The 14,847-nt window shown below is 42.0% G+C and overlaps 2 protein-coding genes across 3 annotated transcripts; both read right to left on the reverse strand.

Annotated features, from left to right (window-relative positions):
- Nucleotides 1–4,863: 4,863 nt before the first annotated feature.
- On the reverse strand, nucleotides 4,864–11,890 carry LOC115257239 (uncharacterized). 2 transcript variants are annotated; one of them, XM_062851595.1, is made up of 2 exons: nucleotides 11,652–11,890; nucleotides 4,864–11,579 (listed from the first exon to the last, which is right to left on the reverse strand). In XM_062851595.1, the coding sequence occupies exon 2, from the start codon at nucleotides 11,450–11,452 to the stop codon at nucleotides 6,668–6,670; it is 4,785 nt and encodes a 1,594-aa protein (XP_062707579.1). In that variant the 5' UTR covers nucleotides 11,453–11,579; nucleotides 11,652–11,890; the 3' UTR covers nucleotides 4,864–6,667. The 2 variants fall into 2 exon arrangements, with proteins under 2 accessions (XP_062707579.1, XP_062707580.1); XM_062851596.1 differs by having other exon boundaries at nucleotides 4,864–10,839; nucleotides 10,900–11,890.
- LOC134286477 (uncharacterized) lies at nucleotides 5,134–6,576 on the reverse strand. Its single transcript, XM_062848092.1, has one exon. It carries the CDS (start codon nucleotides 6,574–6,576, stop codon nucleotides 5,134–5,136), a length of 1,443 nt encoding a protein of 480 aa, XP_062704076.1.
- Nucleotides 11,891–14,847: the final 2,957 nt, after the last annotated feature.

The raw sequence follows: 14,847 nt of genomic DNA on the forward strand, positions 1-14,847 counted from the left end.
CATTTAAAGTAATAAATTTATAAGTTGTAAGATTTTAAACGCGTTATTCGGTTTTAGAAGAGCAAAATTAAGCGGTGAAGGGAATTTTCCTTTCCAACCGATGCTTAATTGTATACTGATCAATTTCGCCCCAAAGTGGCATTTCCAATATTTTGATATTTGTAGTTATTTAACTTAAAGTTTAAATTTGTTGAACAAAATTCTGTCACATTGTTCCATGGAGATCCACTGGGTACTGGTTTTACAGATATTCTTTTGGCAATATTTGAACAGGCACTGATGTTATCCGTAAAAGTTGTTTTGACCAATTTGACCCCGGTTTACGGTACCACCTTTAGAGAGATTCCAGCAAGGATGTACTCGGAACAATTCAACTGAAGGTTATTTCAAAATAATTATACAAAGAGGATGCCGCTACGAACGTTGTGTTTTTACCAAAAATAAAACAAAATCTGTATTTTACGTAATTTTGTGAAGATATTGTAGTTCTAATAGTTCCTCATTTTCACAATCATTCTGCGAATGTATTCTTATGTACTTGATTATTTTCATGCAAAAAAGCAATAAGGTTGTCACGATCAATGCTGAGCTCGAACTTAAAATACATTTATCTTGCATTATACCAGTGGTTTTCAACCAGGGGGGAATTCCCCCATAGGGGGGAAATTCGTTCTTTCATGCGGGGAATTGCCAATTCAAGAACATTATCGCCCTCCCCATGGATATTCGATCTTGCCGCGATGGGAGGGCTTAACCCACTAGCAGTTAAGCCAGTTTCTTCACCTCCGCTTGGATCCTGATCTTAGCGATAAAACTGGAGTTGAGCGTAGGTGAAGAAATCGGTCGTAAGTGCTGTTGGGAACCAAAGGAGTATCCGCTGTGAGCATATCACCATTTTTCTAAGTCATGTCATAGTTCTGCTCGCATAGATCAAGAAGTGTAACGCAAGAGTGGGTATGGGAGGTCTCTGTGTTACACTTGCACTCACCCATCATTAACGTTAGGAATCTCGGAGACAATGGACGAAAGGATAAAAATTGTTTTGCAGTAGAACGTAGACGACAGTATAAAATTGTGGACTTAGTATTAAAATTAAGTTTTTCATTATTTTAACAGAGGCTCCAGTTTTGTTAATCTCCAATATTGATACATGACATATAAAATAGCAGGAATTTTAGGAGACATCTATTTTTCATAATGCATATACAGCATATTCAACTAAAACGTGTTTTGAAAACTTTTTTTTTTCTTTTTTTTTTGTCTTTATTAAAGAGATTTTTCTTTGATCTTAGCATAGCATAGCATAGCATAGCATAGGCGATTGTACACATCGTGGGTGGCTATACAATGCTCAGCTCTATAGGTTTTGAAAAGTAACACGTATTGTCGCTAAAATAACGTTTAGGATTAACGCATTTTTCTACGTGTTATAGTTGGTCAAAACAAGCATCACATTGTATACCTGGCCACGTCCTTACAATCGCTAGGAAAGGGTAGGAATGTTAGTTTAACGTTTACTTCGGACGATACAGGGCACCCAAACTATCTCCGTAAACGCTAAGGAAAGGGAATTTGTGTTAGTAGGGTGGGATTGTTACGAGGAGCTCTACACGACAGTTTAGAGCGCAGTTGGTATTTCACAGGCAGTTTACAAATCTGTTAAATGAGCTTACCTTGATATTCCTGAAAGAGAGTATGTTATTGTACAAAATAAAAATATAAATAGCATACAGGAGTGATGCATGCACAGCAAGGAAATACTTAAAACTCTACTATTTAAGATTTTCAATATTTCACTAAATAAAGTAGAACACAGCTCATTCACACGCACATTTATTCTCAACTTCCCTATGGTTTATTCATCTGAATCCGAGGATTCCGCTAATTCGTAAATTTCATTGATTTTGTTTTTAACCTTTTCTCTGTCCTCTGCTAACTCTTCCCATTCTTCTAAACTTGTCAACATTTTGTCGAATGACGTCGAGCCAAGTGAATGATGGTCTTCCTTGCTTTTTATAACCTTTCTTGTACTTAGCAGCGAATTTAAGTAAATGATGATTAGGGTGGCTCAATCATACAATTTCACTACTACCGAGCATGTGTTCACAATAGCTAATATTGTACTATAATCTGAAAAACTAAGATTAATTTGGTTCATGCTCTCATATGCTGATATTGCCCTCATTTTCACAAATTTCTGATTTCGATGTAGATAGTTGGAAGAAACGTTAACGATGCTCCCCATTTTCTTTTTAAATTCTACCCTATTTACCAGGGTATTCGGAAGTTGGTGAATAATCGCATAGTATAGAGATTCTGATGATGCTGGTGATATTAAATACTTCAAGACGGGCGTACTTGAGCCTGATACATCAAAAAAGTATCTGAATTGAACTTGTTGTGACGGGTTTTTGTGAAACTGGCAACAGTGATCGATGAAGGGAATCAGTTGTTAAGAGTGAAGTGATAGAGAGGACGATTCCTTTGAAGAGCGTGAAATGGGCACCAAACTGTAAATATTTTATTATTATTTGTAAATACTTTTAATCTAAGTAAAGTGAATTTCAGCATTGAAGCTGCTACCGAGAATAAAGCTGCTTTCAATATTTGTGTGTACGCGCTAATCCCAATCCTGCCATATGGTTGTTAGCAAGACCATCATTTCCACTTAGTTCTGTATGCCCCATGGAGGAATCCTGATCTATTCGATTAACTGTGCCCTGACCAGTCAGTTCTTTAACCTCTCGAACACTGTCGTAATGGTTTACCCTATTATAGAAAATATTGATCGTCTCATTTGCAGCTCTACCCTCGAACAATAGTGGACTAGATTCGACCGCAAAAACTCTTATTGTTACTCCAAGGATCTCGGACTGCAGCTATCGACTCTGACCCTGCCCATATGCCGTTCTGACTAATGCTAAGCAAATAACTTGACACGATCGAGTCATGCCTATCCTCTTCCGGCCACGAACCTCCTCTCTCTATTGCCTCTGTTATGATAAGGTTTCTGTAAGTACCAGCGGATTGGTAGAGGTGCCTCACACATTCCCTGCGCATAACCGAAACGGCCTCGTGAAATACTGCATGAGTATGGTGCAACTCCGTCAACCGATGCACGATTGCAGAAAACAAGCAATTCCCGTCGCCGGGCATCAAGTCAATTTTGATTTTGTATTTGTTATTGACCGTCCTCTCCATGGTGTACAAGTTGGTGTCTTCCCTAACGCAACCTGGTACAACGAAATATGATATAGGATCATCGTAATTAATTTAACTATACTTCCAAAAATGTCTCGCTTCATTTTACCGCTTATAACTCATTGAAAATTTAAAAATCACTTGATCTCGCAACAAATCCTGGAGTGCGATCTTGTTACCGTCTGTTACTTGTCTGAGTTCTTTATGTAACAATTCGATCAAAACTGTCAATTACCTACACGCAACATGAAAACTTTTTGCTGGAAAAACAAATACATCCATATAAATTAAATTCTTCTGTGTATCCCTACATACCTGTACATAACTAGCATTAAGGGCTATTCCCATTACACCGGGCCGGGACCGTGCCGGGCCCCGGTCATCGATTTCTTACATGCGATTACTATGGCGTGTTTCACATCACACCGTGCCGGGGCTCGGTCGGGCCCCGGCCGGGCTAGTGAGAAGCACGCCATAGATATCGTTAGAAAGAAATCGATGACCGGGGCACGGCCGGGGCCCGGCACGGTCCCGGCCCGGTAAAGTGAGAAGACCGCTTTATGCGACCGACACTTCCTACCAACATAATTTGTACGCTTGTAAATACGCATTCATTCATACCAAGCACACATACTTGTACTCACGTGTCTGAGAGTTATGATTCTCAGATTCCAACCTTCCGCACCCCGTCTTGATGCAGCCTGATACCACACAGGTACCATTTCCCCCGCTGTGGCAGACGTCGGTTGGTTCAGCCATATACATGTAGCAGTAGCATACACATATACATACACACCATCAATCTCCACCGCACCCGCAACAGATCTTCGTCAGCAGTCATCATGATGATCATTACCACCACAAACAGAGCACATTCTTCTCAATAATACCACACGCTCTCTTGACTCTCTCCTCGAACACTTATTTTTCATTCACTTTAGCAAAACAGCAGTCGGCTCAGCACCAGTCCAAACTAGCATATGTGTGGATGGTTTATTTACTGCTGCACAACACCACCACCCACCACAACCACTATGCCATGTCATGCGCTACTCCCGTGTTTTTCGATGACGACCGACCGACCACCGCACCAGCACCATTCGCACCACTACACTTTCAGCTGTGGCAAATTGCGCTCACGCATACAAACACAACCGTGTCCGCATTTTTTTTTTTCTTCCTCCATTTTCTCACTGCGGGGACAACTGCAAATGGACATTGTAGATTCACTTTTCCGGCTCAAATTCACATCCCATCACTAACCGCCACCCAATTACGACGATTGCGTACGTACTCCCGCGATTTACTCACTTTTCGCGATCGGATTCAACCGAAATCAATCGAAAAAGCTGCGATTTATCAGCAGCCCGAAAAACACTCTTCCTATGCGCACGATCCCCACGTCTGTCCCCTCAAAAAGAGATTTTTCTTTGATCTTTAACACAAACTTTTACTTATTATTAATTTAAAATAGGTACATATTTTTTCTCACCAAATTTTTGAATTCAGAAGAATAGTTGGTATCATTTCATAATTTTATGGCTTTAACACATTTAAAATCAGAATCAATATTGTATATTTTATCTTTTACTAGTATTTTATGTTTGGATTCGGTGATTGTTGGAGAGGTAGACGTTCGGATTCCCACAGCGAAACTCACTGTTATGCTTGGAGCTTGCTTTGAGCTGTAATTAGTTCATTTTAATTTTAAGTACAAATTTAGATTTAGTTAAGAAATTCAACAAAAAAAAACTTACATTTCTAGTCCAATTTTTAGTATGTTTGTCCTCTGTCCAACTTTGATTTTAGAATAGATTTTTAATAACTTTTATATAATTCAATCGTAGTGTTTCGTTCCACGTCCTATTACACACTGTCAATCTATCATAGCTACAGAGACCACTGCTATTGTTCACCGCCCTGCAGCAAATATCACGGTAGAGTAGAATTACTAGGGTGACCATCTTCATCGCTGCTGGTGTCCGCAACATTCCCCGCCCCGTATTGCTCGAGATTCCCTTGAGCTGTACCGCCGACTTCCAGGACAGCTAGCTTCGTCACCGGTCGCCGAAGAATGGTACTCGCCGTTTTGACCACCGCACTTCTAACGCGTCCATCGCGTCCAGGGATAACTCTAAGCACTCTTCCTCGTATCCAACCATTCCTCTGCGGTTCTTCAACAACGACAACCAAGTCGCCAGTCTCTACGGGCTTGCAGTCAGCGAACCACTTAGTTCGTTTGGTTATGGTGGGTAAATATTCTTTAACCCATCGGTGCCAGAATTGATCCAGCATGTATTGTAGCATGTTCCAGTTTGAGGCACTCGCTGAGCCCTCTTCTACCATGTACGTTGCCGGTTGATTGACGCCACTTGTACTCAACATTAGGAAACAGTTTGGTGTTAAAGCGGCCTGATTTTCGGAGTCAATGGGCATGTAAGTTAGTGGCCTGGAATTGACCATCGATTCTGCCTCCGCTAACAGGGTAAGAAACGTTTCGTCGTTGGGTTTGCGTACCGCTGAAAGCGAGGCTAGTGCACATTTCACGGACCGAACCATGCGTTCCCAGACCCCCCCCATATGCGGCGCTGATGGAGGGTTGAAACGCCACTGTGTTACGGTGTTGGTGAATGTATTGGCCAAACTACGGTTGATCTCGCTGCACTGCTGGGCTAATTCTCGGCTGGCTCCCAAGAAATTCGTCCCCTGATCACTGTAGATTTCCTTTGGAGCACCCCTACGTGATACAAATCTCCGTATTGCCATTTTACAGGATTCCGTTGACATGCTTGTTACCGGCTCCAAATGGACAGCTCGTATCGTCAGGCAGGTAAAGAGAGCTACCCAACGTTTCACATCCGAGCGGCCTTGTTTGATGAGCAGCGGTCCAAAATAGTCGACCCCCGTGTAGGTGAACGCTCTTACATGTGGTGTGATCCTTGCTACAGGTAACGGGGCCATTCTCGGAACCTTCGGTGTTGCCGAGTGAACTTTACACCACATACAATTCTTCTTGACCTTCTTCAACACTTCTCTCAGTCTCGATACGTGATATCTCTGCTTCATTTCGTTCACAACCGTTTCGTTACTGTGATGCTGATACTGCCGATGATACCAGTCGATCACTAGCATCGTTCCGGGATGGTCCTTTGGAAGGATGACTGGATATTTGAAATCCCTGGTGAAGTGAACCGCATTTGCTATTCTGGATTCCATACGAACCACACCGTGTTCATCCAAGTACGGAGAAATTTGACGAAGTTTGCTGTTTCGATCTAGATGTTCTCGTTGGTTTGGTGGGAGTTGCTGATTTCTTCGCATCTTGACTATTTCCACGGCATACTGATCGAGTTGAATCTGCTTCCAAATTGTCATTTCTGCCTTCACCAAATCGTCCTGGCTCAACAAGTTGAGTCGTTTCGTAGTTGATTCACCCTCGATTCGTTGACGCAACACGCTGATGAATTTATGGACGTAGGCGATGGAACGCAGCATCCTCTCCCATTTGGAAAACCTCCCAAAGTCTATCAGTCGAAACTTCGATACTTCTCGGTGCGCATGAACTGGACGAATTTCTTCGACTGTGCTGGGAACAGGTGTATCTTGTAGAGGCCAGGTGTCCGGAGGATAGTACAAAAAAATCTGGAGCCCGGAACCAACGACTGCTTTCGTCAATTTGGGGTCCCTTTCCCCATTTTGTTGCATCGTCAGCCACGTTCAGACGAGTGGGAATCCAACGCCATTCGTCTACTGTCGTAAGGTCTAGAATTTCTGAGACCCGATGAGCCACAAACTGTCGATACTTTCGGACATCTGACCGCAGCCAGGAGAGTACAGTGCTAGAGTCCGTCCACAGTACACGTTTAGCAATTTTCAGTGAATGGTTCTCCATGACTGTTCTTGCTAGCCTTGCGCCGATGACTGCTGCCTGCAGCTCCAACTTCGGGATGGACAAAGGTTTCAACGGAGCAACTTTAGTTTTTGCCGATACGAGAGAACATCTAACTCTTCCCTGGTCGAAAATCCTAAAGTATGCAGTACATGCGTACGCTTCTTCGCTGGCGTCCACAAAAACGTGAAGTTCTATGTTCTCGAAACTGCTGGGGTCGTATCCGGGAAAGTAACATCTTGGAATTTTAATGCGTTCTAGTTCTTTCAGGAGACCAGTCCATCGCATCCATTGGTCACGAAGATCATCGGAGATTGGTTGATCCCACGCCGTTCCAGATCGCCATACGTTTTGTATCAAAATTTTCCCGTGGATGACAATTATCGCTATAAGTCCAAGTGGGTCAAAAATGCTCATAACAATACGAAGTAGTTCCCTTTTTGTTGGAGTGGAGCAGTTATTCAGCGATAGTAGAATTTCCGGCTTGAAAAGTCCTTCGAAAACGAATGTATCCTCTTCTGGCAACCATGTCATTCCAAGTATCCTCTCGTAGTTCTCCAGTTTGTCAGCTTTGAAACTTTTCGTCTGTTCCTCACCTGCATCGCCGACTTGTTCCAGAACCTCTGCAGAGTTCGACAACCAATTGCGAGTATCGAAACCTGCTTTCGAATTAACGAATTTGACCTCTTCAGCAAGCTGTATTGCCTCTTCTTCAGTATCCAAGCTGAATAGTACGTCGTCTACGTAGGTATTCTCAATTATTGCAGCTGAAGCCTGTGGATGTTGATCAGCATGTTCCACTGCGTTCCTGTTTTTTACGTATTGCGCGGTACAAGGCGAACAGGTCGATCCAAAAATAGCTACGTCCATGATGAATACTTCTGGTGGTTTGCTAGCATCGTCCCTCCAGAGAAATCGTTGCGCCTGACGATCCTCAGGTCGTATTTCGACCTGATGAAACATTTCTCGAATGTCTGCGCTTACTGCAACTTTTCTTTGTCTGAAACGACACAGCACTGAAGAAAGAGGTGTAAGAAGATCTGGACCAGACAACAACATCGAGTTGAATGATTGACCTCCGGCTTTAGCGGCTGCGTCCCAGATCAAGCGTAGTTTCCCAGGTTTCCGAGGATTGGCGACGACACCGAGTGGAAGATACCAGGTGCGTTTTGGATCGGCATTCTGAAGTTCGTTAGCGGTAGCTTTATGGGCGTACCCCTTAGTTTGATAATCAGCAAGCAATTGTTTCACGCTCGCGTACAGTTCGGGGTTTGTCTGTAAACGACGCTCAAGACACTGCAATCTTCTTTCTGCCATTGGACGACTGTTGTTGAACTCTACGAAATCGTATTTCCATAAAAGTCCTGATTGATAACGACCCGAAGAGGTGCGAGTTGTCGTCTCTTCTAGAATTTTGCGCGCTCGTTTCTCCTCATCACTCTCCAATAGCGGCGATAAAGTAACTCCAACGTTTTCCAAGGAGAAGAACTGATTCACTAAATCGTGTAATTGTTGTTCAGGAGTTTGAGCGCAAATGTGCAGCTGTCGATGTACTTGATCCATTGGTCCCGGGATTTTCCCATAGATAGTCCATCCGAGCCTGGTCTTAGCAGCAATTGGTGCATCTTTCCCCCCTTCTCGCAGTTTTAGGACGGCTTTCAAATGACTGTTATCCAAGCCAATAAGGATCCTAGGGCGCGCATCAATGTAACTTTGGATGGGCAGACCACGTAGATGAACGTATTTTTCACAAAGTTCTTTCGCTGACAGTGTTTGAACTGGAAGACTGAGGTTTTTCACTGTATGTACTTCCCTCATAGTGAACAGTTTCGACGCATTTGTACCTGAGATGTCCAACCGAACGACACGCGAGTTTTGCTCTGTCCTCTCGATATCATTGGTCCATTGTAAGCACAGCGGATGTATGTCTCCGCTCAATCCCAACTCTTCGGCTATTTCTATGTCAATCAACGTTGAAGACGATCCGTCATCAAGGAATGCGTAGGTGTTCAATGAGGTTCCTTTTCCATAAAGTGTTACTGGAACTACTCGAAACAACACAGTGTGACCTGACTGATGATGAGCGGCAACCGTTGTTTTGACAACGTTACCTTCTACCGAAGAAGCTCCGGGTTTTCCAGGATGTAGGAGTTTATGATGTCGCTCCTCACAACCGTCATAGCCGCAAACAGAAGCCTTACAGGGGAATTTACCGTGGCCTATCAAGCAACGGCGACAAAGATAGCGTTCTTGGACACTTTTCCAACGGTCATTCAAACTCATCTCACGAAACGTAGAACAATCCCTAGCTTTGTGTCCTGGTTCCTGGCAGATAGGACATGACTTCACGGGTGCGTCCTTTCGTTCACTTGCATTTATTCCGCCGAACGGTTCCTCTCTACGTTCCATGTTGTCCGTTGAATGCGTATTCACAAACAGCTTCTCCCTCGGCTGTCTTTTTTCTTCCTTGGTCGTGTTGTCTGCTACGTGTGAAAACGTTACATCACTTGCGGCTGATACGAGATTCGACATGAAACTACCAAATGTTGTTAGGTCCGCAACGGGGAATCCACGTTTGTACATTGCCCAATCCAATCTCAAACTAGGAGGAAGCTTCTCAATTAGTTCCTGTAGAAGGGATGGATTCGCGAGATGGGCCAGTTGTCCAGCTGCTTGTAGATGCGCACACAAATTTTTGCACGCCAATCCGAATTTGATCAACGTATCCAATTTGTCGGTCCTTGGGGCTGGCATACCGCGAACTTTAAGCAAAAGGGAATTGATGATGAGTTCCGGTCTCCCGTACAGGGTTTGCAGCGTGTCAATAACGATTGGTACCGATGATGGGTTCAGCAAAAAACTCCTTACAGCTTCCATGGCATTTCCTTTCAGACAGCGTTGTAGTCTCAGAAGATTTTCCCCGTCCGAAAAGCCACACATTTCCGTTGAATTGCGATAACTGCTAAAAAACAATGGCCACTCAACAGGGTCGCCCGAAAAGAGAGGCAGGTCCTTGGGAACGACGTGTCTGGCTGCAAGCTGTTGAGGGTTGGGACCATTGAATGGCTGCTGGGGATGTTGCGGCGTTGACTGAATGGAGGGAGTAACGACTGGCGAAAGGAAACTCGAGACAGTTTGCACGGAGGGGCGACTTAGACTCTGATATGCCAAGGGGGTGCTTCCAATCGATGGTTGGAAATCATGGGACACGGCCGGTGGACGTGGGGGGGGTGTACATGGTTCGGTCAAAGGTATGGGTTGCGGTATTGAGTGAATATGTGCATTTGGCGGCGTATCAAGTACTGATAAACTCGATTCATTTATTTGATTTGTTGTTATGATATCGAAACATGCCTGACTTACCGAAGCAGCTTGTGGTATTGAGCTACTGACGAACGGGGTTTCTGTCCTGGACGGCAGGGTGGACGTCCGCGTGCTAGCGAACAACCGAGGGTTCCAAGTAATTGCCGGTTGGCTACGAATTGGCTGGTACTGCAGCGGTGGAACTAGCAGATGTTGGGATCTGGAAGTTGGCAGGCCTTGCGACATTAGTGGTTGCGATTTGGGAATGCTGGTTGCAGGCGGATCGGCATGATTCGAAGCTGATCGCAACTTCTGCTGCAGGCGTTCCATCCTCTCCTGAAGTTGGGCGAATTCTTCGGTGAGGCGATCGGCTGACGGTGGGAGTAAAGTCATAGCGTCGGAAACCTTGGCTTGAACGGTCGAAACTGGTGCTGCTACCGTTGAACCTAAAGTGCAACGCGTATGGTCATTGCTAGGCACTGGGAGAAAAGTTTTTGGGATGGTACCAGTTCGAGACTGTTGTCCAGTAGTGGTTGGCTTGATACCTGTACTAGCACTGGTCGGAACTGATTGGCTATCCACCCAATCTGCTATTCTCCGTGCGCCACGGCTTGAACGACGACTTCTTACACTCCCAGCATCTTCTGGCTCATCTAACTGCGAAAGCAGCAAGTCATACTTCTTGGCTAAGAACTGTTGTTCCAACTGGAAAGCTTTCTCCCGTTGTGATTTCTCCCTCTGCGCTTCATCGGCAAGTTGCTTCGCATGTAATTGTTTTTCTTCCTCCAATCGTTGCAGCTCGAGTGCGGCTCGTGCCGCGCGCGTACTTGAGGTTGATGATCTACCTGATCTGCTACCATGCGAGACAATTGCGAGCTGTGTGCACGTTTTGCAAACAAATTGCCGATCGTCGTTAGCAATGCTATCACCTACATCGGCACATGTGTAGTGGTGATAAATTAGACATCGCTCGCATTCCACCATCTTGCCCGAATCTGGAAGACCACATGGGCAACAATTCTCCAACGATTTATCGGTATTTCGTCTCGGTCGCGACATTCTTTAGCAGGTGGCTCTTAATCCTGCGAGATCCGATTTCTAATTAGAAATCTCAAAGTTTGTTGGAGAGGTAGACGTTCGGATTCCCACAGCGAAACTCACTGTTATGCTTGGAGCTTGCTTTGAGCTGTAATTAGTTCATTTTAATTTTAAGTACAAATTTAGATTTAGTTAAGAAATTCAACAAAAAAAAACTTACATTTCTAGTCCAATTTTTAGTATGTTTGTCCTCTGTCCAACTTTGATTTTAGAATAGATTTTTAATAACTTTTATATAATTCAATCGTAGTGTTTCGTTCCACGTCCTATTACACACTGTCAATCTATCATAGCTACAGAGACCACTGCTATTGTTCACCGCCCTGCAGCAAATATCACGGTAGAGTAGAATTACTAGGGTGACCATCTTCATCGCTGCTGGTGTCCGCAACAGTGATAATGAATTAAATTGTTTAAGTTTTGTTTCATTAAATTTCACGGTATTATTTGTATTGTGCCACAAGTCTAATCCAATTCCTTTCCCCAACCTATACCTTTACCCTTCCGATGGTGTTCATGTGGTCCGCACGGACTATTACGGCCATTACCCTTCCCTGATCTTCGGCTTTGGATTGACTTGCGCTCTTATTGCCCCACCAAATGCTGCAAAATGAAAATGAAATGAAAGATTTACACATTTCACATTCGTTTTGAAAAAGTATTCTTAAGCACAAGCGATTGTTCTCAAGCAATAAAACACAGGGGTTGTCGCGATGAATATAAAGTTCAAACCGAATATACAAATTTTCTGTATTGTACATAATTTTGTGAAGATTTTGTTGTTTTTATGATTCACACTTGTCCCCATTTATCTGTAAATGTATTCTTATATACACGTGATTATTTTCAAGCAATATAATATGGGGATTGTCGCGATGGACGTAAAGTTCAAACTGAAAATACGAATTTCCTGTATTATACGTGATTTTATGAAAATTTTGTAGTTTCTGAAATTCACACTTTTCACAATCGTTCGGAAAAAGATTTCTCATGTGCACGTGATTGGTTTCAAGCAATAAAACACAGGGGTTGTCGCGATGAATACAAAGTTCAAATCGAATATACAAATTTTCTGTATTGTACGTAATTTTGTGAAGATTTTGTAGTTATTATGATTCACACTTGTCCCCATTTATCTGTATGTCTATTGTTATGTACACGTGATTGTTTTCAAGCAATATAACAAGGGGATTGTCGCGATGAACGCAAAGTTCAAACTGAAAATACTAATTTCCTGTATTATACGTGATTTTATGAAAATTTTGTAGTTTCTGAGATTCACAATTTTCACAATCGTTTGGAAAAAGATTTCTCATGTGCACGTGATTGGTTTCAAGCAATAAAACACAGGGGTTGTCGCGATGAATATAAAGTTCAAACCGAATATACGAATTTTCTGTATTGTACATAATTTTGTGAAGATTTTGTTGTTTTTATGATTCACACTTGTCCCCATTTATCTGTAAATGTATTCTTATATACACGTGATTATTTTCAAGCAATATAATATGGGGATTGTCGCGATGAACGCAAAGTTCAAACTGAAAATACTAATTTCCTGTATTATACGTGATTTTATGAAAATTTTGTAGTTTCTGAGATTCACAATTTTCACAATCGTTTGGAAAAAGATTTCTCATGTGCACGTGATTGGTTTCAAGCAATAAAACACAGGGGTTGTCGCGATGAATACAAAGTTCAAATCGAATATACAAATTTTCTGTATTGTACGTAATTTTGTGAAGATTTTATAGTCTTTAATAATAAGTATCTCCATATATTTCTTTGCAATAATTTTGCTTTATTAATATGGGCAATTCAACATTAAAATATGCGTGGAAACTAATTTACATTCGGAACGGCTCCAGAAAAACAGCATTTTTAAGGTACTTGCTCCGAGTTTTTGAGTACTCAAAAATAGAACTTTGGTCAAATACATAATTTGAAAATTTTATACTCATCTAGAAAGCTGGGAAAATTCATAGCTTCAAAATTTTTTCAAATCGGATGAAAAACGGCTGAGTTATATCAAGTTGAAATTACCGTTCCCACTGCACAGTGGGCAGAAACGGGCCTGTAATCGGACTTATTTAGAAACAGCTGGTTTTGAAACTCCAACTGATGCATTTCCCATGGAAAATGGGCCGATAAATCGAATGGTGATGGTTTCATGCTGTGCAGACCTCGGGAAGGGGTTCATTTTGCCCCATTTTACCCTAAATCAGCCGTTTTCAATGGGTATACTTCCATAACTCTACACGCCGCTGATTTTTTGTATATAAATTGACGAATATGATATTATTATGTTTACAGAATTGACTGATAATGATTTCATGCAGTGCTGAGCCTTATAAGTGACCCATTTTGCCCTATTTCACCCTATATTTATTGTTTTAATGAATATATGCTTGTAACTTCAATTCATTCAGATTTTTTAGTACATGAATGAAGAAATTTCATGCTATCATATCTACAAAATTGAATGACGATGCCATCATGCTATGCTCAGTCCAAGTAGTGGCGTATTTTACCCCATTTCACCCTATATTCGAAATATGGATGATTATAACGTCTATATCTTCAATTGCTCCAATAATTTAAGCTTATAATTGGACAATTAAGATGTAACCAGCTCTGCAGTATTGAATGACGACGGGGTCATGCTGTGACAAGTCTGAGTATTGGCCCATTTTACCCCATTTCACCCTATGTAAGTTATATCGCAAACGGGTCATTCCATATGAAGTGACCGAGAAAAAGTGGAAACGTGTTATCGACCATCACGGATTTTGATCAAATTTTGTTGGAATGTTTGTTCAAATGGAGGAAGAAAAAATCCAAATTTTGGTGCCGATCGGATCACCCCTCGGCCCGTGGCAGCACCCCTCGTCTTTGCCAATACAAGAAAAATCCAAGTTTTCCCTTCCTTTTCTCAATTTATAGCTTTGAAACTATAACATATACACATTTGTGACCTTCGGCTTTTTTGAAGAAAATTGTTGGAGGAATCCAGGAAAAATATTATTTTTTCGATACAGTGTTGCCAAACATGTTATTTTTCAATTTTAAAATTTAAAATCGATTTTTCGTCGAATGAGTATATTTTGATTTCAAAAATTTTGATTCCATCGTGTTTATCAGGCATTTTCCAATCGAAAAAGCTTAACTCCCCGAGGTCTTTTTGGCCGTTCCAGAGATACAGCGTTTTTAAGCTTGAAAACCGTTTTTCTCTTATATATAAAATAAGTCAAATTTACAAGTTTCGCTAAGAAAACATTATTTGATGCATTTTAAACGTGATTTAGGCTGATTTAGACCAAGGAGAATTGAAAACTATTTAAAAATAATAATATGAC

This window comes from Aedes albopictus, chromosome 2 (assembly GCF_035046485.1).
Source record: "Aedes albopictus strain Foshan chromosome 2, AalbF5, whole genome shotgun sequence".
NCBI classification, from domain to species: Eukaryota; Metazoa; Arthropoda; class Insecta; order Diptera; family Culicidae; genus Aedes; species Aedes albopictus.

What these genes read in the sequence shown, in the direction of transcription:
- LOC115257239 (XM_062851595.1), bottom strand. Translation starts at nt 11,452, where the DNA reads ATGTCGCGACCGAGACGAAATACCGATAAATCGTTGGAGAATTGTTGC.
- LOC134286477 (XM_062848092.1), bottom strand. Translation starts at nt 6,576, where the DNA reads ATGACAATTTGGAAGCAGATTCAACTCGATCAGTATGCCGTGGAAATA.